This window comes from Saccopteryx leptura, chromosome X (genome assembly GCF_036850995.1).
Source record: "Saccopteryx leptura isolate mSacLep1 chromosome X, mSacLep1_pri_phased_curated, whole genome shotgun sequence".
NCBI lineage: Eukaryota > Metazoa > Chordata > Mammalia > Chiroptera > Emballonuridae > Saccopteryx > Saccopteryx leptura.
The window spans coordinates 55,867,289-55,892,384 of NC_089516.1; the positions used below are offsets into that span (position 1 = coordinate 55,867,289).

At 43.5% G+C, this 25,096-nt stretch overlaps 1 protein-coding gene across 1 annotated transcript in view; it reads right to left on the reverse strand.

Moving 5' to 3' along the window:
* The window catches only part of MAMLD1 (mastermind like domain containing 1), a 163,563-nt gene that overhangs the window by 33,617 nt on the left and 104,850 nt on the right, over positions 1–25,096 (reverse strand). Inside the window, 1 exon segment of the mRNA XM_066357030.1 lies at positions 8,458–10,164. Coding sequence (XP_066213127.1) covers positions 8,458–10,164 — 1,707 coding nt within the window.

Below are 25,096 nucleotides of genomic sequence, written 5' to 3' on the forward strand. Positions count from 1 at the left end.
GCTAATTCTCCAATGCCAATGACCAAGCAGAATCAGTGTTCCTAGAGGCACTGACACCGGGCAGCCAGCAAGGCTGGGCCTACACTCTCCTTCCCATTTTCTCTCTTTGTCTATCAGCAGCAAGCCCTCTCTCTAAATCTAGAAACGATGGGCAGCCCCCAGGCTGCTGCAAGCAGTAGGGTTGGAAACAAGCTGGCTGCAGGTAGAATTGGGCTGCTTCTCACCTTCCTCTTTGCCTTCATGAAGTCATCCTTGGGTCCATTTTTTACTCAGTATCCATGTAGGATGAGCAACACCCATATGACTCCTGGAAGCTCTGCTCCTTTCTGGGGTCACCAACTTATGTCTGCCCCTTGGTTTCTCCTTAGCCACCTGACAAATGTTGCCCCTGACATCCCTGGGAGGGCACTACCCTCTTCCTCCTCTCCAAATCACCCTCCAACCCTGGGAGTCAAAGAGGAGCCTGGACACTGAGGCAGTCTAAAGCCATTCCACTGTGTTACAGGTGTTCTGAGTTTCAGGAAATTTCTTGATATAGTAGCAGCTAACAATGATTGGTATTATTGTGTGACGGGCCCTATGTTAAACACTTTTACTTCATCTAATTTAATCTTCCCAGTAATCTCATTAGATAAGTATATTAGTATTTCCATTTTACAGTACGGAGACTAAAGACCTAAGAGTGTAAACAGCTTGCCAAAAGAGGAAAAAGCAGAGCTGGGATTTGGACCTAAGTGATCCAAAGCCTGGCTTCTCTGGAACCTGGCCTCAAGCTCAGTCCGCAGAACCTGTGCTTGCCAAGGGCCAAGAACTGTGCCTGCCAAGGGCTATTAGCCAAAGCCTTGGCGTTCTCTGCTCTGTGCTGGCTTCCTTCGGCCCTGAATGTTGATAGTTCTGCACTTCAAAGTGCTCAGTTTGCCAGGGACAAAAGGAATCTACGAGTGAGGGAGGCAAGAGTGCTTCCCCAAGGCCCACCTCAGTCTCAGCAGCCCAGATGCCAATCAAGGCCCAGACCTTGAAAAAGGAAGATGGCAAGATCTCTCAATTCACCCACCATCTACACAATTTCTGACTGCTCACAGCTATCTATGTTAAGAAGATGGGATCTTACGTTAAAGGTAAAAAATACAGCAAACCTGGGAGGGGTCAAGTCCAGCCTTCCCCAAGGAAGGCTTTGTTGCCTTCTCTTGCCTCTCTCAAAATCTGTCCAAGGAATATCATGATCCTCTTTGGTCTGTTTCTCTGCAGCTGTCTCCTTCTTCCTGTACCTTGGCATGTTTCAAGGATCAGATTTCAGCTTTTTGTTCTTATTCCAATTGGCCACCCTCCTTGTCTCTCCTTCTCATGATGTTGCACTCCCAGCTCTGCAATGTGCTCTGAGGGTACTCTGGCTGCCTCTTGCTCTCCCCAATCTTCCAGAACAAAATTCCCATCTTCTTGATGTATCTGTTTCAGTCTTTTGAGTTTAATTTGCCAGTAGTAAATTTGGCTGATGGTAAAACTGAAGTTCTAAAACTTTTTTCCCCTAATACCTTAAGGCAGTGGTTCTCAAGGTGTGCACCAGGGTGCACTGGTGTGCTCTAGAAGATTTTCAGGTGCGCCCTAGGGTATTCCAGAGAAATATGTGCCTGTTGGGGGCCAAAAAACCAACAGGGTTTTTAGAGTTTCGATTTTGGGGGGAAAGAAGTGTGGGGAATTGGCTGTAAGCTGACAGTCTTCCCAACCCCCCACCCCACTTGCCTGATTAGGTTTATAAAGGCTGTTAAGCTGTGGTGCTGGATTGTTTACACTACCCCCCATGTTCCCCGGAAAGACTGGAGGCAATTTCTTCTATCCTTTGTTTGGTGTAAAGTTAAGATGATATGTATGGTGGGGGTTTTCTGCAGTTAATACAATTAAGAGTAAAAAGAGAGGAATTCCTCAATGTATTGATGAGTAAATGAGAGTTTGCCTTTCAAATATATGCCCAAACATTGAACAAATTGCTAGGACATATTAGGCTCATGTTTCTCATAAACACAAGAATGAAAAAACTTAACACATTCATGTTGGGATCTACTGAATTTACTAAATCTTACTAAGAATGTATCTATATATATAAAAAGGTAATATTTTTGTCATTTTTAAAATTCTTTAACCCTTCAATTTTTACGAATTCTAAAAGGCATAACTCAAAAAATATAACATAAAAAATGCTTTTTAATGTCAGAATAAATTTAATTTTGTTGGTCAAATAATTTTTGATAAAGGAGCCAACAACACACAATTGAGAAAGAAAGCCTCTTCAACAAATGGTGCTGGGAAAACTGTAAAGCCACATGCAAAAGAATGAAACTCTACTACAGCTTGTCTCCCTGCACTAAAATTAATTCAAAATGGATCAAAGACCTAAATATAAGACCTGAAACAATAAATTACATAGCAGAAAACATAAGTATTAAACTCATGGACCTTGGTTATAAAGAGCACTTTATGAATTTGAAAGGCAAGGGAAGTGAAGGCAAAGATAAATGAATGGGACCACATCAGACTAAGAAGCTTTTGCACAGCAAGAGAAACTGACAACAAAACAAACAGCCAACCAACTAATTGGGAGATGATATTTTCAAATGACAGCACAGATAAGGGCCTAATATCCAAAATATACAAAGAACTGATAAAACTCAACAACAAACAAACAAATAATCCAATAAAAAAATGGAAAGAGGACATGAAGAAATACAAATGGCCAACAGATATATGAAAAGATGCTCTTCTTCATTAGCTATTAGAGAAATGCAAATCAAAACTACAATTAGGTACCACCTCACACCGGTTAGATTAGCTTTGGGTGATGGATATGCAACATAATCAAATGTCAAAATAACCTGGAGATGTTTTCTCTGAACCTTTGTACCCTGATTGATTTATGTCACCCCATTATATATATATAATAATAATAATAATAATAATAATAATTTTGTCATTTTTATTTTATTTAATTACCATAAAAGCACGCTTGGACTTTATATTTTTTCTTTAATATTTGACTTAATTATTATAACATATTTCTTAGAAATTTGTATATAGTGCACCTACAATTATTTGTAAGATTTTAAATGCACCCAGACTTCAAAAAGTTTGAGAACCACTGCCTAGGGTATCTCCAATAGTCTTCACGGTGAAGGAGTATTAAATTAAAATTCATTTTGCTTCAATTTGATTAAAAACGGAGAGATGTTATCCAACCTCAATAGCAAGGTAGGTGGTAATACAATAGGAAATTTAAGGCCATTACAATCCAATACACTATAGCTGGGGGTCATGACTCTCAAAAGAGCCCCTCCTTTAGTAATAATGGAAGGTCTACATTCCTATTCTGTAATTTGAAGTCCAAAAAGCTCTGAAAGCTTCTTTTATTTTTGTAATTTTGGTGACTAAATTTGATCTGGACTTAGTTAATATTCATATTTCTTTGCAAAATTAATAAAGATCTGCCCAGATTCCTCTGGAGGGTTGTATGATATTTGGTATATGCACCATGGTATCTTTCTAAAGTCTCAAATGTCTTTAATTTGGAAATACTTCTGAACCCAGGATTCTCAGACCTAACAGGAGCCTGCGGCAGCCCTGACTGAATATGTGCTGTGTGCTAAGCAGAGCTCTAAGCAATTCAATCTAGTGCCTCCTTTGTCATTCAGTGCCCTAAGAGATGAGGATGATTCCTTTCCCCACGTGCAGCTGAGGCTTAAGGGGATAAGTGGCATTGCTCCCAACACAATGCCCAGTCAGTGTTGGTGCCTAGACTTGAACCCCAGTTCTGTCTGCCTTCAGCTCTCCTGATTAAATCACTTGCTGAACTATTGCCCTGTCAGATGACATTTGCCCTTTACCTTCAGTGCAAAAAATGATCCACTGAAATCGAATCATTCACTCTACTGAAAAAGTGAAATTCCCCAAGATGAAAAATAGTAGTCTGCAAATAAAAATGGGCACCTGTTGACAGCTGGATTTGTCACTTCTGCTTACTCATACGTTGGTTTCTCATCTTATGTTTAGAAACTACACCTTAAAAAAACCTAGGATCTGGATCAAAAAGAATGTCCAGTCCTCCTGCAGTGACTACCATCATCACGGAAGATCAACAAGATAATCAATGTCATGTAATCAGTAAGGAGTGACTGCTGGGGCTCAGTTTGGCCATCAGTAAAACTTGAAAAATTCACCTTGCTGGAAGCAAGATGCATGTCCTTGCATGGGTGACTTAACTTTTGCTTCAAACACTTTCATCTTCATTTCTGTTTTTCTGCCCTGAAAGACTGACCAAGGCCGAATTCTTAAGCCTTAAAATGAATAGGGAAAGGGCCTGACCTGTGGTGGTGCAATGGGATAAAGCGTCGACCTGGAACGCTGAGGTGTTTGCTGGTTTGAAACCTGGGCTTGCCTGGTCAAGGCACATATGGGAGTTGATGCTTCCTGCCCCTCCCTCCCTCTCTCCTTTCTAAAAATAGAATAAATAAAGTCTTTTTAAAAAATGAATAGGGCCTGACCAGGTGGTGGTGCAGTGGATAGTGTCAGACTGGGATGCTGAGGACCCAGGTTCGAGACCCCGAGGTTGCCAGCTTGAGCTCTGGCTTGAGCAAAAAAAAGCTTACCAGATTGGACTCAAAGTTGCTGGCTCGAGCAAGGGGTTACTCAGTCTACTGAAGGCCCATAGTCAAGGCACATATGAGAAAGCAATCAATGAACAACTAAGGTGTTGCAACAAAAAACTGATGATTGATGCTTCTCATCTCTCTCCGTTCCTGTCTGTCTGTCCCTATCTATCCCTCTCTCTGACTCTCTCTCTGTCCCTGTAAACAAACAAACAAACAAACAAAAATGAATAGGGAAAGGACATAAGAAGGAACAGCAGAGCTGTTCATGTGCCCAGCTTAGAGGTCTGCTCAGTGCCTTTTGTCCAGAAGAATGTCATGGAGAGAACAGGGTGCTGTGTAGAGTGGTGCAGTGAGAGTGTGAAAGAGCTCCAGAAAGAATGAAGGGGAAATACCAGCCAGCTGAGCAAAGGTAGCTCTTTTTCTTTTTCCAAATATCCTGGAATTGTCAAAGTGGGGCAGGGCCTAGAACAGGAAAAGCCCATAAGGTTAGCAGGCTCTACAGCTCCTGTCAATCTCAGGGTGGGCATGAAGTCTGGGGAGAGCATTGTGCATATTCTATCCTAACACATCACCAGTTTTAATAATCACATTTTAGCCCTCAGAAAAGAGATCTGGAGGCTCAGGGCCAGGAGTTAAGAGTCATAGTTACAGCAAATGTTTGTTGACAGGTACTTTGTGCCAGGCCCTATTTGAAGTATTTTCAATGTATTAACACATTTAATGCTCAAGCAACCTATCATTATTCCCATTTTATAGAAGAGGCAATGATTAGAAGTCTAACACAGGAACGGAAGCCTCCAGAGGCACTGCTGATTATGAGTGTAAGCTCTGTTCCCAGACTTCCTGCTCTGGTCCTGACTTGCTAAATGACTGTGGGTAACTCTGGTGACTTTTCTGTGCCTCCATCTTCTCAACTTGAAAGGGAATACTAAAAGCCTTTACCTCTGAGGTTGAAAAAAATGAGAAAAGGCAGGTGAAGTACTGGTTTAGACACTTGGTCCATGGGCATTGGCTGGCACTGGCTGGGAAGACAGCTATTGGCAGCAACAGCATCTCATTTGGGGAGTCCAGCTTCATGCCTTTACTAGCAGAGGCCGCCGGAGCCCTTCCTAGTTTCAGGAAGCTTGGCTGCTTGCTTTTTCTCCTGAATAGTTTCTACAATTCCATCTAGGTAATTGGCTGAGTGTGATTTTTGTAAACACCACTCATTAAGAAGTCTCCCTCTGAGTCAGCTCTTAGGTAACACAGTCAAGCTACAATGTACCCCACTGAAGAGAGAGAAAAAAAAGACCAAACAGCTCACAATGTTAAATGGTGACACATCTCCAGGCTGAGGATCTTGCCTGTTTCAGTAAAAGTCCCAGTGCTGATATTTGTGCTCCACTGAGATAGCCACAGAAGTCCATGAAAACAGATGGCAATAGGCCTATAACAGGGGTCCCCAAACTTTTTACACAGGGGGCCAGTTCACTGTCCCTCAGACTGTTGGAGGGCCGTACTATAAAAAAAACTATGAACAAATCCCTATGCACACTGCACATATCTTATTTTAAAGTAAAAAAAACAAAACGGGAACAAATACAATATTTAAAATAAAGAACAAGTAAATTTAAATCAACAAACTGACCAGTATTTCAATGGGAACTATGCTCCTCTCACTGTCCACCAATGAAAGAGGTGCCCCTTCCAGAAGTGCAGCGGGGGCTGGATAAATGGCCTCAGGGGGCCGCATGCGGCCCGCGGGCCGTAGTTTGGGGACCCCTGGCCTATAACATAATCAAACCAAAGTGCTCCTGGACTGCAAACAAGGGCCTGCCGTTCATCCTGGCCGACCCCACGGAAGCTCTGCTGGCTGTGTGCAACCATTGTAGGACCAGTTCCCTAAGGTGGAGCACTCTGTTTGGTTATGTTTCATGAGACCTGGATGAAAAAGGCTCAGTCTTTATCTTTCAGGGCCTGTCAAGGTTACACTCATCCAGGGCTCTCAGAAAAGAGTGCAGCCTGACAGGTGTGTGTTTTCCTTGGACTAGGTCTCTGGTCAAACACTTTATGGCATCTCCCCCTTGGTTTCTTTATAAAGAAAGAGGCAGAGTGGGAGACAGAAATACCAAGGAAAGTCAGGAAGAAGCTTCCTGGAGGGGTGCCTGAGCTTTAGGAACTGTAACAGTGGGATAGGAAAGAAAAAGTGGCAAAGGAAGGTCTGAAACAGTAACAGTGGGAGTAAAGGCTGGGAACACACACTGTGCCCTTAGCTGGAAGCACTTCCACGTTATGGAAATAAAGTGCCAGGCAGGGCCCAATGGACATCGCTAAGTAAATAGATAGAGCTAGGTTATGGGACTCTGGAAATTTCTGAGCATGTATGAAACATGATCAGGTCTCTGTTTATAGCAAAGTAATGCTTAGAACAATGGATGGTTTATGGGAGGGGGCAATCTGAGTCAACTATGCAATTCAAATAAAGAATCAACAGGGCTGAATGTGGGCAATGATGACAGCAGTAGGAAGGAGGGACCATGGCATCAGTATTCTGACAGATGTCAGTGATCCCTGCCTCCTGGTATTCACACCTTCACATTTGATTCTAATAAACAGAATACAGCAAACTGACAGGATGCCACTTTCAAGATTAGGTTTTAAAGATTGCAACTTCTGACTTGTTGGCACTCTCCCTGCCTCTCTTGTTGGCATATTTCTTGCTCACTCAGATGAAGCCAGCTGCCATATTGTGAGATGATCTATGAAGAGAACCCCATGGCAAAGAACCATGGGAGGCTTCTGGCCAATGGTTCATGAGGAACTGAGGCTTCAGTCCAACAATCTACAAAGAACTGTTTTCTGCCAAAAAGCATGGAAGTGAGCTTGGAAACAGATCCTTTCCAGCTGACCCCTTGAGATGACTGTAATCTTATGAGAGACTCGAAACCAGAAGACCCTGTTAAACCAAGCTAGGATTCCCACCCACAGAAACTGTGAGGTAATATGTGTGTGTTGTTTTAAGCCGATGTTTTGGGGTAATTTGGTACATGACAATAGATAACTAATATAGGCAGGGATCAGGACAATGAAAAACAGGAACTGTGATTGACACCATCCAGGCAAAACAGCTGAACTTAGTGACTGATAAGTCTGTAGATGATGAGAAGAGAGAAGTCACAAAAATTTGGAGAAGAGCATAGGCTCTGGAGTAAGACTGTCTGGCTTTAAGTTCCTGTTCTGCCCTGCTATCTGTGTGACTCTGGACAAGTCATTTCATTTCTCTAAGCCTCTCTTTCTTTGTGTGTAAGGTGGATATGATTAAAAGTAACTACCTTACACACATCTGGCCTCTCCATTTAGGACCTGCTTTAGCATCCAGCACAGTGATGAACAGCACACTGGTGCTGCTCAGTAGAAGTCCATTGTGGCACTTGTAGAAAGCCAAGTGTTTAGTCTTATGCCAGCAGGGACAAGATTTAAATGTTTCAGTGCAATTTCCTTGTATCCTATAAAATCTTCAATGGTCTGTTTGAGAGAACATGCTCCATGACCCAGTAGAGGGGAAAGCAGTTCTGTTCAATTGTGACTTGTTACCAGCCCTGGCAGCACCTGTGGGTGCCATTTTCCTCCTGCACAGGAACTGAAACCATAACCTTGGCCTCATGAATTCTATGCTTTATCCAGGCAGAACTGGCTGGTTTCAGTAAACTTTTTCAGAATCAAGCCCAGTCTCAGAGAGGACTAGAGCCTGGATTTGCCTCCAAAGCCAGGTATAAATAGCAGGAGATACAGTTTTTATTTCTAAAACCAAGGAACCCAACCAGATATAAGACTGTCTTACCTGTCTGGGCAGAAGAGGCATGGACTCTGAGGCTACTGATCGCTGAAAGCAATGGGGCTGCTGCATCATCTGCTGCAGAAGGAATGAAGAATGGTCAGACTGCTGCTGTGGCAACTGCAAAGTGGCTGTGGCTGTGGAGGAGGCAGTGGCAGAGGAGGCATGCGTCAGCATAGGCTGCTGCAGATAGTGAAGCAGAGAAGACTGCCTAGAGGTGGCAGGCATGGAGGGCATCTTCTGGGGGCCCGGCTCAGAAACGAAATGTGACAAAGGCTTGGTGTTGCCAAAAGTAAATGGCTCTGGGGCTCCTGGCCTGAGGCTATCAAGCCCCTGCTGCATGATCATGCTTAGGGTCTTGGGTGAGTGGTTGGCCATGGACTTGAAGATGGCATTTGTTTGCTGCCGTTGCTGTTGTTGCTGGTTTAGTGGGTTAATGCTGGGAGTGAGGCTCCGGATCAGGGAGCAATGTGGAGTGTAGGACTGCTGTGGCAAGCCTGGGCTGGAGAGCTTCTCCAGCTGGTAAGGTGGGGAGGGCCTTGGGTTGCTGGTTGGCAGAGCAGACATCAGGTGGCCTTGAGGACTTTTAATGGTAGAGGACCCTAGGTTGGCAAGTATGGAGCCCTGTGGACTGAACTGCAGCTGCTGATTGAGAGCTGGGCTGGGGATCCTCTCAGGAGCATAGGACATGGTGGGCCCAAGGACAGCATTGCTACTGGATGCCATGCTTGAGAGTAAAGCATTGGGAGAGCCTTCTTGAGCACTCCCCGGCAGGTTATTGGATGACATGCAGGATACCATGAGGCTCTGTGGACTGAAAGGTGGTGGCAGGTGTGGTGATGGCACTGGACGGTAAGGTTGGGAGAGGCATGGAGGAGTCAGGCTAGGCCAATTGGAGGTGGGCCTTTGCTGCTTTGTAGCAGATACCTGCTTGTTGGATGCCAACACCTTCAGCTGGCGGGCATGGTGCCACTGAGGTACCGAAAGAGGGGGCAAAGCCACAGGGAACATCGTTTGGACCTGACTTTTGGCCTGTGTTTTCAGAGAACTGGGTGAGAGCTGCCGCGGACTAGTAGAAGGAATACCATAGCTGATCCCTACAGAAGAGGGTGGGATTTGAAGTGACACACCAGTGACCTGGCTGCAATCAGAACCAAACTCCTTGGTGGAACCAAGGCTCTCCAAGCATGGTGTCTGAGCTGAAGGCTTGTGAATTGTGCCCAGGGTTGCCTGGGAGTGATCTAAGACCAGTGATTCTTCTGGCTTGCTCCCTAGTATCTTCTCAAGATCTAGCTCATTCGGAGAAGGGGCTTGAATTTCTGTTAGCTCCTCCAGCAGATCTTGAAGTTCCTGATCCTGCTCCACAGCCATCATGTTGTTAGTTTTGCCGTAGTAAGGAACAGTGGGCCCTTTGAGTCCCATTTCTGCATTTGGTGGTACCGCAAATGGCAAGTCCATTACGTTGCCATTCATGAGATTCTTTTCGAATAGTAATGAATGGCCTGCTACTCCCATAGCTGAAGGGTTAGGGTTCATTGTCAATGGAGGAACCTGCAGTTCTGCACAGGGCATGCTGGAGTGGACACCTGAGCCCATAGAAAGGGTGACATCTTCAAGGCAAGGCCTCTTGATTTTATTAGGATATCCCCCATCAGCCATGCCTGGAAGTTGGAAGTTGTTTCTTTCTCGTCTTCTCTTAACAGTTTCTTGTGGCTGAGAGAGAGAGAGAGAGAGAGAGAGAGAGAGAGAGAGAAAGAGAGAGAGATTTTTATAAAGGCTTGGCAAAATAAAGGAGATGAACAACAAACTTGTAAAATAAAACATATCTCAGTTTCAAGTCTTGTAATTGTCAAAACTCTACAAAACAGCCTATCTTTGGAACCATAATGCTTCTTTCTTTTTTGCTGCGTTTATTTAAACTGTCTTGTTACATTTTAAATAAGGCATTATGCTATCTGTAATCCTAAATACCACAGAAAACCACTCAAATGATATTCTTTGCCCACTTAAGGGAGAGTTCAGCAAAACTATGCAGAAGTCACTAAATGAACTGTGCTGCCAAAGGCCGGCATTTGAGAGCATACTAGAAGTAGTCAAGATATTTTCAATTCACACTTATCTACAGATATCCAGATTTTTAAAAAGAAAAAGAAATAGCGTAACATAGACATTGAACTTTTAGATTGCCTCCTGGTCTCAGTTAAATGCATCAGGTTGTAGTGATATAATGTATTACAGCAGAGCCTTTAGAGAAAGGAAGTAGCTTTGGGTGTGTTCTTTAGGGCAGCTGAAACACAAGTTTCAGAAAAGTCATTGTAGCATGGCTCCATTTATTTTTACACACACACACACATGCACACACACATTGTTATAAGCATATAAAAATAACTTGGGAGGACATACATGTGATCATTTAGAATATTGACTTCTTGGGGAGAACTGGAAATTACTTTCTATTCTTTACATGGTTATATTGCTTGTTTATTTTTAGTGAAAATGACTTGTAATGCAAAAAAGTATAAAGCTCTCTAAATAAGAAATCCCCCTCTGCAGAGGCATCATCAGGTTGGGGAGGTATGAAACAACAGGAAAAGGCCCCGGTCTACGATCTGCACCTTTGGGGAACTGCCCACCATTTATAAAAACATACATTTGGGAACAAAGTAATTAGTATTTCCTACTCTTTCCAGCTTTATACAGTTATCTGTAGCTGTCAGGTTGATGGCTATGACCTGCTAGTAAAAGGAAAAGGAGTGTAGTGAAGTGAAGGAATGTGATTGGCTAGAGAGGGGCTTGGAAATCACCAAAAGACCAATAGTCTAACAGATATATTTCTCTTTAAGCATTTTCTCATGTAAGAACCTCCTTTCAGCCTTGGAAGTCTTACTGAGACACCCAACACTGTCTCCTCCTTTTTGGCTCACTGGGAGGTCAATATGTGTGTGGGGGCCACCTGCAAACACTACAGTGGTCATGATTTTCATGGCAGACTGTATTTCAAAGGAGATGTCCTAAGGCTGCACATCTGAGACTTTGCTGTACATCAGAATCACTTAGAAACATTCACATTCCCAGGCTTTCCCACTACAAAGGAATTGCTTAAATCTCATCTGGGGTGGGGCCCAGGCATTTAAGATTTTTTTCAAAGCACCCTGGTTGATTCTAAACGGACAGCCAAGTTGAAGACCAGTGGCTCAGAGCTCAGGTGGAGGCAGTGTGGCATAGGGCCTAGTTCTGAGGAAGACCCACCTAGGTATTGACTTTGCCACTTAACATCTCTGATCTTCAGTTTCTTCGTTTTAAAAATGAGAACAATTTTAGTTCTCATTTCAACATTGCTCTGATTCTTATGTAGACTGGGGAAGAGTCTGTGGCACCTTGTGGATTTTCACTAACTGTTAGCTGATATTACAAACGGAAGGTCTTGAAGGGTTAGGGTTTGTTCAGAGTTGCTCAGTTGGAGGGCAGATGTAGAACCCATCCATGACCGCTCAGCTGCCTCCAAGCCATTGCTTTAATCTACCATGGGGGCAGGACACTGATTGCTTTCTCCCTACAGCAGAGGCTCTACCACTCTGAGTGAAGGGACTTGCTTACTTTGCTTTTTCTTTTGAAATAATCAGGCCACGTATTTTCCTGGTCATTCCTTCAATCAATATGGAGTAGCCCACAAAGTCATTGGGTCACAAACTGAAACTAGATCTCTTCTACATTCTCCAAAAAAGGTCAAAGAAACACAATATATGAAAAATAGAAATGGATCAATAAGGAATTAGTAAGTGTAGGTTTTATATAGGATCCCCTGCAGGGAAAATGAGATGGCAGGTTGGGCCCAATGTGCTATTAGTGATGTCTTGGACTATCACAATATAGGTTTAATGACAGTAAAGTCTATGTAGAACCAAGTCAGGGAAAGATGGGGTTGGGAATTGAGAAGGAAGAGATTATAGATGTTATGAGTCACAGTGGCTTGGAATCCCTGGTAGATTCTGTATGCTCCTGGAACTTTCATTTAATTTTAAGTCTCCATTAACCTTTTGAGACTAAGGTGGCAGGAGATGGAGGAAACAGTGACCACTGGATGTACCCATCAATGCACCCAATCCCATGTTCCCCACTCAATTCCAATTTTGAAACCCAACCTGCTCTTCAATGACAAAGTGGACCCCAGGATGCTCCTGCAAGATGTTAATGGCAGTCCCAATGCTGTTGGATCCAATTGCTGGAGTGGGTGCCATCTTTGTTGGTTCAAGTCTGCAGCTGGACAGCTTCTCACCTCATTGAATGCTTTGGGAGTATGTCTAATGATGTGATGTGGCAGGCTGACCTTGCTGTCCCTGGGTGTGAGGGTTATTAGTCAAGGGTATGGTTTAAGCAGAGGGATAGATGAAAACCTCTTGTGAGTTCTCCTTTTTCAATGGTCTTAAAAGAGACTCCACTTTCTTAGAGGCCACACAGCTTTACATTTGGGATTCATGGTGAGATTTGTCAACAGTTACCTTGCAGCAAACTGGCTGATTGGCCAGAACCCTAGCCACACCTAAACAAGGCCAGAGAATGTGGTCGTTTTACATGGAACTACCCAGCCTCACTCTAAATGCAACTGTTTTCACCAGGTATTGTTGAGGAATGGAAAACTATTATACAGTTAATTTTTCCCTTAGATATAGACATGCCTCAGTTTCTCCTGTTGGGCAGTTCCATGATTTGTTACTCATATCAATTGCAAGATGCTGGCTGGGCTGTCCCTCATGCTCGGTGCAAACTGACATCTGTGCTGGGTCACCTGAGCCAGTGTGTGGTGAGCTGAAGTCTGCCTTCCCAGGTTGGGAGTTGACTGACTCCTGTGACCACCATTTTAGATCGAATGCAGCAGATAGTTTTCAACTCTTGAATGACTTTCCCTCTAAACTTTGCATTGGGGGCAGGAGGTCCCCAACCAAGCTTCCATACCCTTCTAAACAAACCTTGCTTTATGCATGTGCCATTTTCCAGTTCTTGTGTACTCCATGATAACAAGCTGTTGGTCCCAGCTATTAGCCAACCTCTACTTCCTTCAGGCCATGCATTGTACATGATCCTGGCCACTCACTGTGAGATTTTTAATTTTTTTCTATTTTTACCAGAGGTGAATCAGTAGACACTGGCAGGATTTCTAGAGAGCACATCTTAACATCCTCTTTGTACACAAAATCAAATGGGACGTGATTTGGTTGTTATACAGCTTGTTGGGTATAATGACAATACTATACCCCAGGTGTTCCAACTCCCTGCTGGAGACCTCACATGTCCTGACATTGGTATGCAGCAGGGAGGGCTTGTGACCTGGCATTTTAGAGAAAAAAATGACTTTATCTCTACCAAAAAATGCTTAAAGACTCCCATTTCATAATCAGGCAGACAAAGTTACCAATGAGGTTCCCATGAGTTTATAAACACTCATTAAGATGCATTTGAAAACATGTGATGTCTTCCCCACCCCACAAATAATGAGAAAACAAAGTCAACCCTTCTTATAGGGACCAAGTTCAGCTCTGAAGTCAATATTATTTCTGGTTCTCTCTATATAATGACATAATGATAATTCTTTCCTTTTGTACACTTTTAGTTCAGAATGACACAAAGAATAAATAGTATTTCTTGGAAAAAGTCTCGATTGTAAGAGTAAAATCCAGGCTCATAAAATGGGCATAAAGAGATAAATAACAATACACACACACACACAGTTGGGAAGGCTGCTATAAACACTTAATTTTGGACACCAATGAAAGGCCAGCAAAAATATTCACAGGTCCTTCGGGGTAAGAATGTAGGAGGTCAAAGGTATCCAGGAGAGATAAACTCAGTGAGTCTCATTTTTCCCTCCAGAGGGCAATGAGCACATAGGTCCTGGTAAAAAGGGAGGAAATTGTTTATTGGTCTCCCCTTTCTCTCTCATTAGCTCCTCCTATAGTTCAGTTCAAGCCAATCTACTTGCTGGCTCTCAGTCTCTCTCTCTCTCATAAGTGTATCCATACTCCATTAACAACTTGCATCAATACTGGTCCTCATTTCCTCTATGAGTTTCCTGGAAACTTATGTTAGCTAACTAGTTTGGATTTCCCACCCTCTGAGACAAAGATGGCCCCTAGTAGACTTGCTCAGAAGGAAGAAATAAAGACATTGTGGGGCATAGTGGACATAATTCCAGAAAAGATAAGATAATGATGCATCAGGGTTGGATTTGCTGAAAGAGAGGGAAGAGGAAAGGGGGAGAGACAGAGTGAGAGACACACACACAGAGAGAGAGAATATATGCATTGATTTATATATGAGATCAGATAAGTACTTATGTATGTAATATAAATGGTTATATTTTGTCATTTTTGTCATTTGTATGTTTTTTTTAACAAAAGAATGTCCCCACAAACTAAAACTGACCTTCTATAAAAACAAAAAAACAAAGTTTTCAACATTTTTAGAATTGCAAGACATGAGGCTCTAGAGAATCCCAAGGTTGTTGGGAATGGCAGGAAACCCTGTATGATAATTAGCTTCAAGAGAAGTCAGTTTGTCTCAGGAACAAATCTCTGATAACAGTCAGTTTGGAACAAAATTCTTGACTTGCAAATAGGGCATTTTTTTTATTGTGTGTATGTGTGTGACAGAGACAGAGAGAGGGACAGAAAGGGACAGACAGATAGGAAGGGAGAGAGATGAGAAGCATCAATTCTTCGGTGTGGCACCTTAGTTGTTCACTGATTGCCTTCTCATATGTGCCTTGACCAGGGGGCTATAGTAGACAGACTATCCCCTTGCTCAAGCCAGTAACCTTGGGCTCAAGCTGGTGAGCCTTGCTCAAACCAGATGAGCCCACGCTCAAGCCGGCGATCTCGGGGTTTCAAACCTGGGTCCTCTGTGTTCCAGTCCAATGCTCTATCCACTGTGCTACTGCCTGGTCTGGCAAATAGGGGATTTCTTGATGTTTCTGGCTTACCCTGAGCCCACAGGTTGCATACTCACCACTCAACTCAGGCAAAGGTCAGATGAGATAGAGGAAAGAACATTGGAGTAGACACCAGAAGACTTGCATTGAAGTCTTATCTCTTTAATTTGCTGTGAGACTGTGGGAAAGTCAGTTTCACTCTCTAAGCCTCAATTTATTCTTCTGTAAAATAGGTGATCAGGCTGTCTTGTGTGCCTCACATCATTGTTGAGGTATGCACATTGTTACAGATGTTATTCTTCAGGCCCTGGGTGAATAAGCTGCCATGTAGCCTTCCAATATGGCTTGCTCTTTGACAAATAAGGACCCATTCATTAGGCTATGGCATCATGTGGGAGAGGTGGAAGGTAAGTAGCTTAGTCCTGACAGCAGCAACCTGACAGCCAGCAGTGTTGTCATTAAAATTCCACCTCTTGCTGCTTGCCACAACCCACCACACTCTGTTCGCCCACACTGTTTGCAAGCACTCACCCCAACCTGAGGACTTGTGATTTCACTGAGTTCCAAGCACAGCTGAGTGGTTGCTCCAAGAAATGTACAAATGAGCTGGCCTGGGGAAGGAATGTTCTAGAACTGTGTTTTTCCCTTTCTGTATTGTAAACACACCAGTTGGAAGAACTGGAAACTCTAAGAATGGCTTCAAACCTATAGATGCATATGGATTTAATGAGCTCATCATTTATACTGTACCATCTCCTGAGAAGATATGAAGTATTCTGTCATCGAACAGGCCTTTCTTGAGTGCTAGCCTCATATTTCTGGGCTGTCAGAATGCCAGGTCCTTAGAGATAGGCTGGTGTCTCACACTTATGTCAGGGATAGTGAGGCCCAGAGCCAGGAAGAGGTATGTTCATGAAACCATGTCTCTGATGCCCAGTTTGGCTTCTTTTCACAGGAAGAAACCCTGAGTTGGTCTCCAAACACATTCCCATGTAGTATCATTAGTGAGTTCAGATGATTAGTTAGAGGAGAAGAAAGAGATGGAGTTTGTTTTAAATGGCTGAATGGACTTGGCAAGTCTTGGCTATAGATAAACCAGGTGTTGACTGGTGGCTAGAATAGAAGCTGAAGGTAAAAAACAAGGACATTCTCCCAATGGACAGAACTCTGTTTGCAGGACCTATGTTTAGAATTACCATCTGTGTTTCACCTGGATTATGCTGATTAGACCAAGAATCATGCAGGGAAGGGAAAAAGTCGAGGCAGAGTTGAGGTTGGAGGTTGCCGAGACCACTGGGAAGACCTGAATTTTTATATGTGAAGGGGGCAGATGAGGTAGTTTGAACTGTATAGGAATCACACACCATATAAGGTAGTCCAGGCATTTCATCCAGACTTCTGCTTGTAACTAGGTGAACACAGCAGTATCTTTCCTTACAACAATGCCCCACTGGATTGCAATGGCAGGATCAGGACCAAGATGACAGTCCTGAAATTCCCAGGAGACACCCCCCCCCAATCGCCAGAACATCAACTTGAATAGTTTAAATGGGATGAAGAGAAAAACAGTTGCTGATTGTTCAATGCCTTCTTCTCTCTACCCAGGGGCAGTCTTCTGCTTTATGGGGACTGTAGTTTGTATGATTTGGGGGACCCTCTTTATGAAAGAGAATACAAGGCTAAAAGGGCAAAAGTAGGGACCAGGCCTTGGAAAGTTTGAAGAATGAGTCTTGAAGCTTAGGCACAAGTGGCTGCATCTGTCTGTGCTCTAACAATGGGATAAATAAAGTGGCAAAAGGCTTTAGGCCATGTCAGAAATTCACTTGCATAAGAAATCTGGCAGCTGTGGAGGTGGGAAAAGAATCCAGAGACACCTGGTGAGTACAGTGCATTCTGAAGGTCATGCTTACAAAGTAAGTACATTTTAGCCTCTAAGTGCCAAAAACTGGCTCTAAAATCTAGCAACTGTCTAGACAGGCCTACCACAGTTAGAGTTTATAGGCAGGCTGTTGTTATAGCTTTGATGGCATAGAAGCAGAGGCTGGAAAAGGATATGGCACAAAAGTGTCAGATCAATCCAGAGAGGACCTCCACATGGTCCAGGTCCTCCCCCCCCACTTTAATCAAGGTATGATTGACAATGTAAAATTTGTCTATATTTAGGTTGTATGATGTGATTTTTCTAAAAATGTACAATGTGATTACTGTATTTAATATATGCATATATTGTGAAATATTTTAGGTCCTCTGTTTTTAAATTGAGATAAATTAACAGAGCATAAGATTAACTTTTTTAAAGTGTACAATTCAGTGGCATTTTTTTTTTTGAGAAAGAGAGAGAAAGAAAGAGAGAGAGAAGAAAGGAGAGGATGAGAAGCATCAACTCGTACTTGTATTACATTAATTGTTCATTGACTGCTTTTCATATATACCTTGACCTGGAGGCTCAAGCCAAGTGAGCAACCCTGGGCTCAAGCCAGTGACCTTGAGCTTCAAGCCAGTAACTGGGATCATGTCAGTGATCTCATTCTCAATCCAGCAACCTCGAGGTTTTGAACCTGGGACCTTAGCGTCCCAGGTTGACACTCTATCTATTGTGCCACCATCAGGCTATTTCAGTGGCATTTAATACATTCACAGTGCTGTGTAACTAAAATGAGGAGAACAAAGCCTACTTCCCAAATCTGTTTTAAAGATCACATAAACTTATACATGTAAAGTAAGCACAATGCCTGGCATGGCATACATACCAAATAAATATTCTTTTTCTTTCCACTCTTGAAAATACAAACACATTCTTGGTGGTCCTAAAATAGCCTTGAACATGCTTTATTCAGCAATATTTTTCATTCAAAGCAGATCTGCCTTTACTCATTGGCTACACTCCTAAACAGCTGTATGCAAGGCTAACTTTTATAAACCAAATCATAATAAAATGCAACAAGAATTAGCGACTGAAAGAAATCCTCAGTAAATACTTTTGAGAAGTACACTGCTCACAAAAATTAGGGGATATTTTATTGCTTCATATTCATTTTGAAATATCCCCTACTTTTTGTGAGCAGTATAAAAGATCTCTCATCCAAACTTAGTTCTTTTAAAAGGTGTGCACTTGGTGATATTGGCCTTTCTTGACTCCTAATTTAATTTTTGATATAAACATGTAATGCTATTCGACATTCCCAAAGCACACACACAGCCAGAGTAGGTCACATATTGAAAATAATGAAATCTAAAAATATTTATTTCCTTAAGCCAGTCAGAGAAAGACAAATACCATATAATTTCATTTGTATATAGAATGTAATAAACTGAAGAACAAAATAGAAATAGAAGCATGGATACATGGAGCAGACTGACAGCTGTCAGAGGAGAGTGTGGCAGGGGGACTAGATGAAAGAAGGTAAAGGGATTAACAACAACAACAAAAAGAAACACATGTACATAACAGACAGACACAGACAACAGCGTGGTGATAGCCAGAGGGAAAGGGGAGTGGAGTCTATCAGGGGTCCCCAAACTTTTTACACAGGGGGCCAGTTCACTATCTTTCAGACCGTTGGAGGGCCGCCACATACAGTGCTCCTCTCACTGACCGCCAATGAAAGAGGTGCCCCTTCCAGAAGTGCGGCAGGGGGCCAGATAAATGGCCTCAGGAGGCCACATGCGGCCCGCGGGCCGTAGTTTGGGGACGCCTGGTCTAGGTGAAGGTGAGCAAAGGAGGCTAAAAACAGGGATGGAAAAAGACTTTGCTTAGGGCATTGAGCACACAATGCAGTGTGCAGATATTTTGTTGAAGCTGTACACTTGAAACCTGTATGGTTTTGTGAACCAATGTCACCACAATGAATTCAATTCAAAATTATTTCTTTCTGTGACTACATCATGAAACATGTCACATAACCTGAAAAATCCTCCCTGTGTATGTGCGTGTATGTGTATGAGTTGATGGTGGTGGTAGGTGGTCTGGTAGCATTGGTACAGATCATGGTGATAGGAATGGTGGTGGTGGTAGAGGTGGCGGTGATGATGTTGGTGGTGATGATGGAAGTAGTGGTAATGGTGGTAATGGAGGTGGGGTAGGTGCGGTAGTAATGGAGGTAGGTGGTTGTGGTGGTGGTGGAAGAAGTCATGGAGATGAAGGTGATAGCAGTAGAGATGGTGAATGTGAAGGTGGTGGTGTTGATGTTGATGAAGAGGTGGCAAAGTGGAGGGGGGGTGGAGGTGATAGAGGTCAAAGATAGAGGTGGTGACAGTAGAAGTGAGAATGGAAGTGCTTATGATGGTGGCGGCAGTGATACTGGCTGTGAAGGTGATGACGCGGTTGTAGTGGCAGTGGTGGTAGCAGGGATGTAGCGGTGGTGAGGGTGATAATGGTGACAATTGTGCTGGTGGTGGTGATGGTGATGGCTGTGGTGGTGGTAATGATGTTGGTAGTATGGTGAATGTGGTGATGATTGTGGGGTGGTGGAGGAGGTGGAAGGTATGTTCCTACAGGATATGTCACTCTTTCTATGTTTCTCTGTAAGAAGCTCCAGTGACTGCGCCAGAGAAAAAGACTCATTTTGAATGTGTTATTAACAGAAATCTCTAAGCTGTCATTTTATAATCACTCATAATTATCTTTTTCTCATATGAAAAATTGAAACTGATTATTGGTGAAAATATAGGAGGAGACTTCTGTTTGTTAAGATGCTGCCAATAAAATAATTTTATGTTAGATTTAAATACATGAAAGAGCAGGCATTTCTTAATTCCTTAGTTGTCATGTGGCAAAAAGCAAACAAACAAACAGAAACCGAGATGAGCAACAGTAAGCTACAGTACACTGAGCTCTTGGAAGCCATATAGTCAGAAAACAGATGTTGGGTGTTGGTGTTTGAGGGGCTGGCTTCCTGGAGGTATTTCATATTGGCCAAGTTCATTGTTCTAAACTCCAAAGGTTGGACTTGAAAAAGATAAGGAGGAAAGAAAATGTTCAGATTTTTTGACAGTGTCACACAGGCAGCCCTAACACTAGACAACTTAAGTGTCCAAAGCTTATTTTTAAAATAGAGGCATCTAGCCTGACCAAGCGGTGGCACAGTGGATAGAGCATTGAACTGGGATGCGGAGGACCCAGGTTCGAGACCCCGAGGTCACCAGCTTGAGTGCAGGCTCATCTGGCTTGAGCAAAAAGCTCACCAGCTTGGACCCAAGGTCGCTGGCTCGAGCAAGGGGTCACTCAGTCTGCTGTAGCCCCCCTGGTCAAGGCATACATGATAGAGCAATCAATGAACAACTAAAGTGTCACAACGAAAAACTAATAATTGATGCTTCTCATCTCTCTCCATTCCTGTCTGTCTGTCCCTATCTATCCCTCTCTCTGTCTCTGTAAAAAAAAAAAAAAAAAAAGAGGCATCTAGAGAGAGTAGCACTGGGATACTGTCCTCTACTGAGACAAAAGCTTCTAATTGTACAAAGAAATGCTGTCTAGGAGGTACACAATAGAAATCCCCCAAGAATGAGCACACACTAGGGAGGGAATTGGTGAACCAGACTGAGAAGAAGCTGGAACTCTAGTGGGACGAAGAGTTAAGTAAACACCAAAAACAAGAACAGAGTGTGAGCAATATTCTTTATAGAGGAATGAAGAAACAGAAATGTGGCAGAGTGGCCAGCAGGATGTTCTAAAGAGCAGACCTTTAAGCGGACATCTAAATGCAGTCCAGAGGACAGGCTGGGAGCACAGCATTCCAGGCAAGAGGGGGGAAGCAAAGAGGCCCTGGGGAGAACTCTTGGCATGTTCCAGGGAAGGGCAGATGGCTGGTGGGCTTATTGCACAGTTGAGCTCGGGAAGCTGTGAGTTTACAGAGGCCTTTGCTGGTCATAAGAAAGAAGATAGTTAAGTTGTTGGCAGTGGGAAGCCATTGGTTCGGGGGTTAAGCAAAAGAGTGACTGACTTGATCTGTTTACAAAAGGTCTCTCTGGATGCTGATGGGAAAGGGAGAAATGAATGTTACAAAAAGGATAAGCAACCGTTACAGAAGCAAGGACTGTGGACAAGGAATAGGATTCAGAGTGCAGGTTGGGCCAGTTTTGGCAGAAGAGAGGATGCAGAACACCTGGGGAGGGTTGAAGATCTGTGATTTTCCCTCAGCAGTACAGAGGGGAGTACCCATTTATTAGGGGAAATTATGGCCTTGGAAAAAGTGAAACAAAGCCCAGTGACTTAGATCAGGGGAGGGTAAACTTTTTCTCTCAGGGCCCAAATAATAAGTGTTTTAGGCTTTGCAGACCATGTGGCCTCTGTTGCAACATGAGGTGGCAATATGTTAACAGAGTATGGCTGTGTGCTAATAACACTTTATTTACAAAAACAAACTACAAGCCAGATTTAGCTCATGAGGTAGAGCTCGCCAACCCCTGACCTAAAGCACAAGCTGAGTAACTTTCTCCAGGGAAATAGTTATTCCTAAATTACCCTACTCACATTTTGGGAGGCCATACAGCCTACCGTTCACAAGAGAGTGGTAAGAACTCTTTTTTGGAACTGAAACTCTTCAAGATTTAGACCATCGTACAAGTTAGGGTGACCAACTCTGAACTGGGCAAGGTACGTAGTCCTCCCAAGTGTGATGTTTCACCTTCACTACTGACAGTTGTTATTATTAAGCATCTGATGGTGGGTGCTCTGCAGATTCTAGTGAAAAGGAGAACACTGCCTCCTCCAGAATGCCCAAATGCCTTGCTCATCTAGCCTTTCTATATTCTTGGACAAATCTCAAGTTGTCCATCAGATTAAAGCACACCTGCCTCCCTTAGATCTCCATGTGTCTCTATGATAATATGGCCTCACCTTCCATCCTTTTTATTTGCAGCCTGATGCTCTGGTCAAGCTCAAGTCTGCCATGTTAGGCTTGTGTATTTCCTGTCTCCACAGTACAGCTCTCTGAAAGCCAGGAGTTTCCTTCTCATCACTGTACCTCCAGAGCACTTAGCCTCATGACCAGGTTCAGATGGCACCTGTAGATTTCCATTAACCATTGGAGTAAAATATTTCCTGCAAATTATCTTGTTCTTTTCCCATTTCTAGCACAAGACCAAGAGACAATCACTTTACAGAAATTGTAATGAATTTACTAACTGGTCTGATGATCCTGGGCACTCCCCTTCTTCCTTGTGTGTTTTTGGTCTATTAGGTTCAACAAAAAGCGTGGCTGGGATGATTTCTGGTCAATAGGAAGAGCACTCAACTTGAACAAATTATTATATGTTGACTGCAAAAATCAAATTTTGTAGCCCAGACCTTAGAACCCTGAGTTCTGTAACTTCACATCCCAGGGGCAACTTATGACCAAAATATTTGTTTGCAAGGAGAGTTACATTGAGCTCTCTAGTTGGGGATTTTCAGCAAGGCAAGAGGCTTCAGCTGTCACAGGTCTTCCCAGAGTTTGGTGAGTCCCAGGCCTGCATCCCCAGGGCTGGCCTCCCTCATTTGCTCACACTGTAGATGGTGGTAGTGTCCGAGTTTCAGTTCAGTTAGGCTTTCCTGTAGCCCTGACCTGGGGTGCAACAGTGTCTACTCTCCTCCCCAGGAAGTTAAAGATCCAGACATCTGTCACCTTGGGCCTAATGTCAAGGAAGCTTCGGGCAGGAACCAGGCAAAAGTGCAGACAAGGCCAGTGTAGGCTCCTGGTAGTCCAGAAATGGGTACTGCCAAGCTCCCAGATACCAGCAGAAGCCAGCTGCCAAACGGAACTCCCCCTCTCTGCATCCTCTCCTTCAAACAGACTGCAATTTTCAGGTCAACAGCTTGCTGACCTGGGGTGCTCAGGCTGAACCAGAGGCAGAGCCCAGTGCTGTGATGCAAGAGGAGCAGTGCTCAGCCTTGGCAGAAGAGATCCATTTGAAGGCAAGGCCTCTGACAGGTGGCCCACCCTGGCTGGGTATCTGGAGCAGGAAAGGCTTCTTAGTGCAGAAGGAAGAGGAGGGAACAAAGGGAGTGAACAGATGCATGCTTCATGGGGAGGATCCCCAAAATAGAAAAGTACATACACATTTCAAGCCTTGACCCATTATGCTCAAAGCTATACCATAAATCCAGTTCTCGTCAGTGCAATGGAGCTGTTGATGAGACTGAGACATTCTCAAGGGTCCTGTGTGTTTCTACCTGAGTATCAAGGACAAATATTTCCTATTGTCCTTCTGAGCCAGTACCAATGTCTTATTAAAAAAACAAAGTGCTAACGTTAAGTCATACCCTGTTTGGTTTATAATGTGTTCACATCTACATCTTGTTCATCATCATCCGGAAACCCTGACATGGGCAGAAGGTAGATCGTTACCCCTATTTTACCAGTGTAGAGACTGAAATCCAGAGACTCATCCAAGCTCTCAGTGTCAGGGACAGCTATCTCCCCAGTGACCCGGTCCCTTGAAGTGGGGCCACATCTGCAGCATGCTGATTCTCCATAGAGCAGAGCACACTGAGCTTCTTCTCTGGGTTTCCAAGAGGGCTGTTTAGACAACTTAACCCAGGTCTGGCTGGCTGTCCTGACCTCCCTGTGTGGGTGTTCAATCAGCCTGGTGTGCTGCTCCCAGGCTGAGTAGTGGAAGATGCAGGACAGATAGTTCCAGGGAGCCACCAAGATGAAATAAAGACGCTTCGGCCTTTTCTCTGTTTGTGGGCTCTCTGGCACTTGCATGAAATCTTCAGGCAATCTGGCACTCTGTTTTGTCTCAAAACATCAAGGCAGCCTGCAGAAAGCTTAACTATTCTGTGCTGCTAAGATCAGGATGGGAAGCAGCAGAGGCAGAAGAGCTTTGGGGTCAAGTTTCCTGGGTTTGTGTTCAGAATTTCCCGCCTACTGACTGTTCAACACTAGCAAGTCCTTATCTTCTCAGAGCCTCAGTCTCCTCTGGTGAAGTGGAAATACTAATTCCCATGTCATAAGAGTGATGAGTTACTTCCTGCAAAATAGCTCAAATGAGAGAGCCATCAACCATCCTCTCCTAATAGTTCCAGAGTAAGGCAGATAGAACTACAGAACAGGACAGACTGGTTTTCAGTGGAGAAAGTCTAGAACTCATTTGCTCCTTGACTGTGAACTGCTGTAGCCCAGGGCTGGGCACATAGGAGAGACCACAGAAATGGAGCTCCTAGAGGAAAGGGAATTACTGAAGGTCTCATGAAGTGCTGGTTACAACCTTGGGATCAGATTCAAGGTCTCCTTACTGAGTCCTATGCTCTGTTTACAAGGAAAAGTATGTGCCTCCAAGGACGATGGATATAAACCTTAAACCCAATCACAAACTGCAGCAGAAGGTGAACAGACCTGCTCTTGCTGGGTACTTCTAAGGTCACCAGTCTAAAGAAAAGATGTCAGTTAAGATGAGGCCAGTATTTTTTAGCCATCAATTCTCCACATTTCCTGTTACATTCAGGCCTCCTTTCCCTACTTCTTCAACCTCATTTGTATTTAAAGGTAAAAGAAGGGATAAGTAGTTAGTTTTGGTCATACTGTGGCTGGAAAGCAGGTAGCACTAGGGACAACCCAAATGAAGACATTTGATGGATCTCTCCACCTTCTCGATGGATGATCTTTCTGCAGGTCACTGGATTTCCCATCAAGAGGGAAAATGATTGAGAAGCTCAAAAGGAATACCCAGTATTTCAAATCACTGTAACCTATAGAGAGACCCATTTATTGTCATTAAATGATGAGACTCAGAAAATGA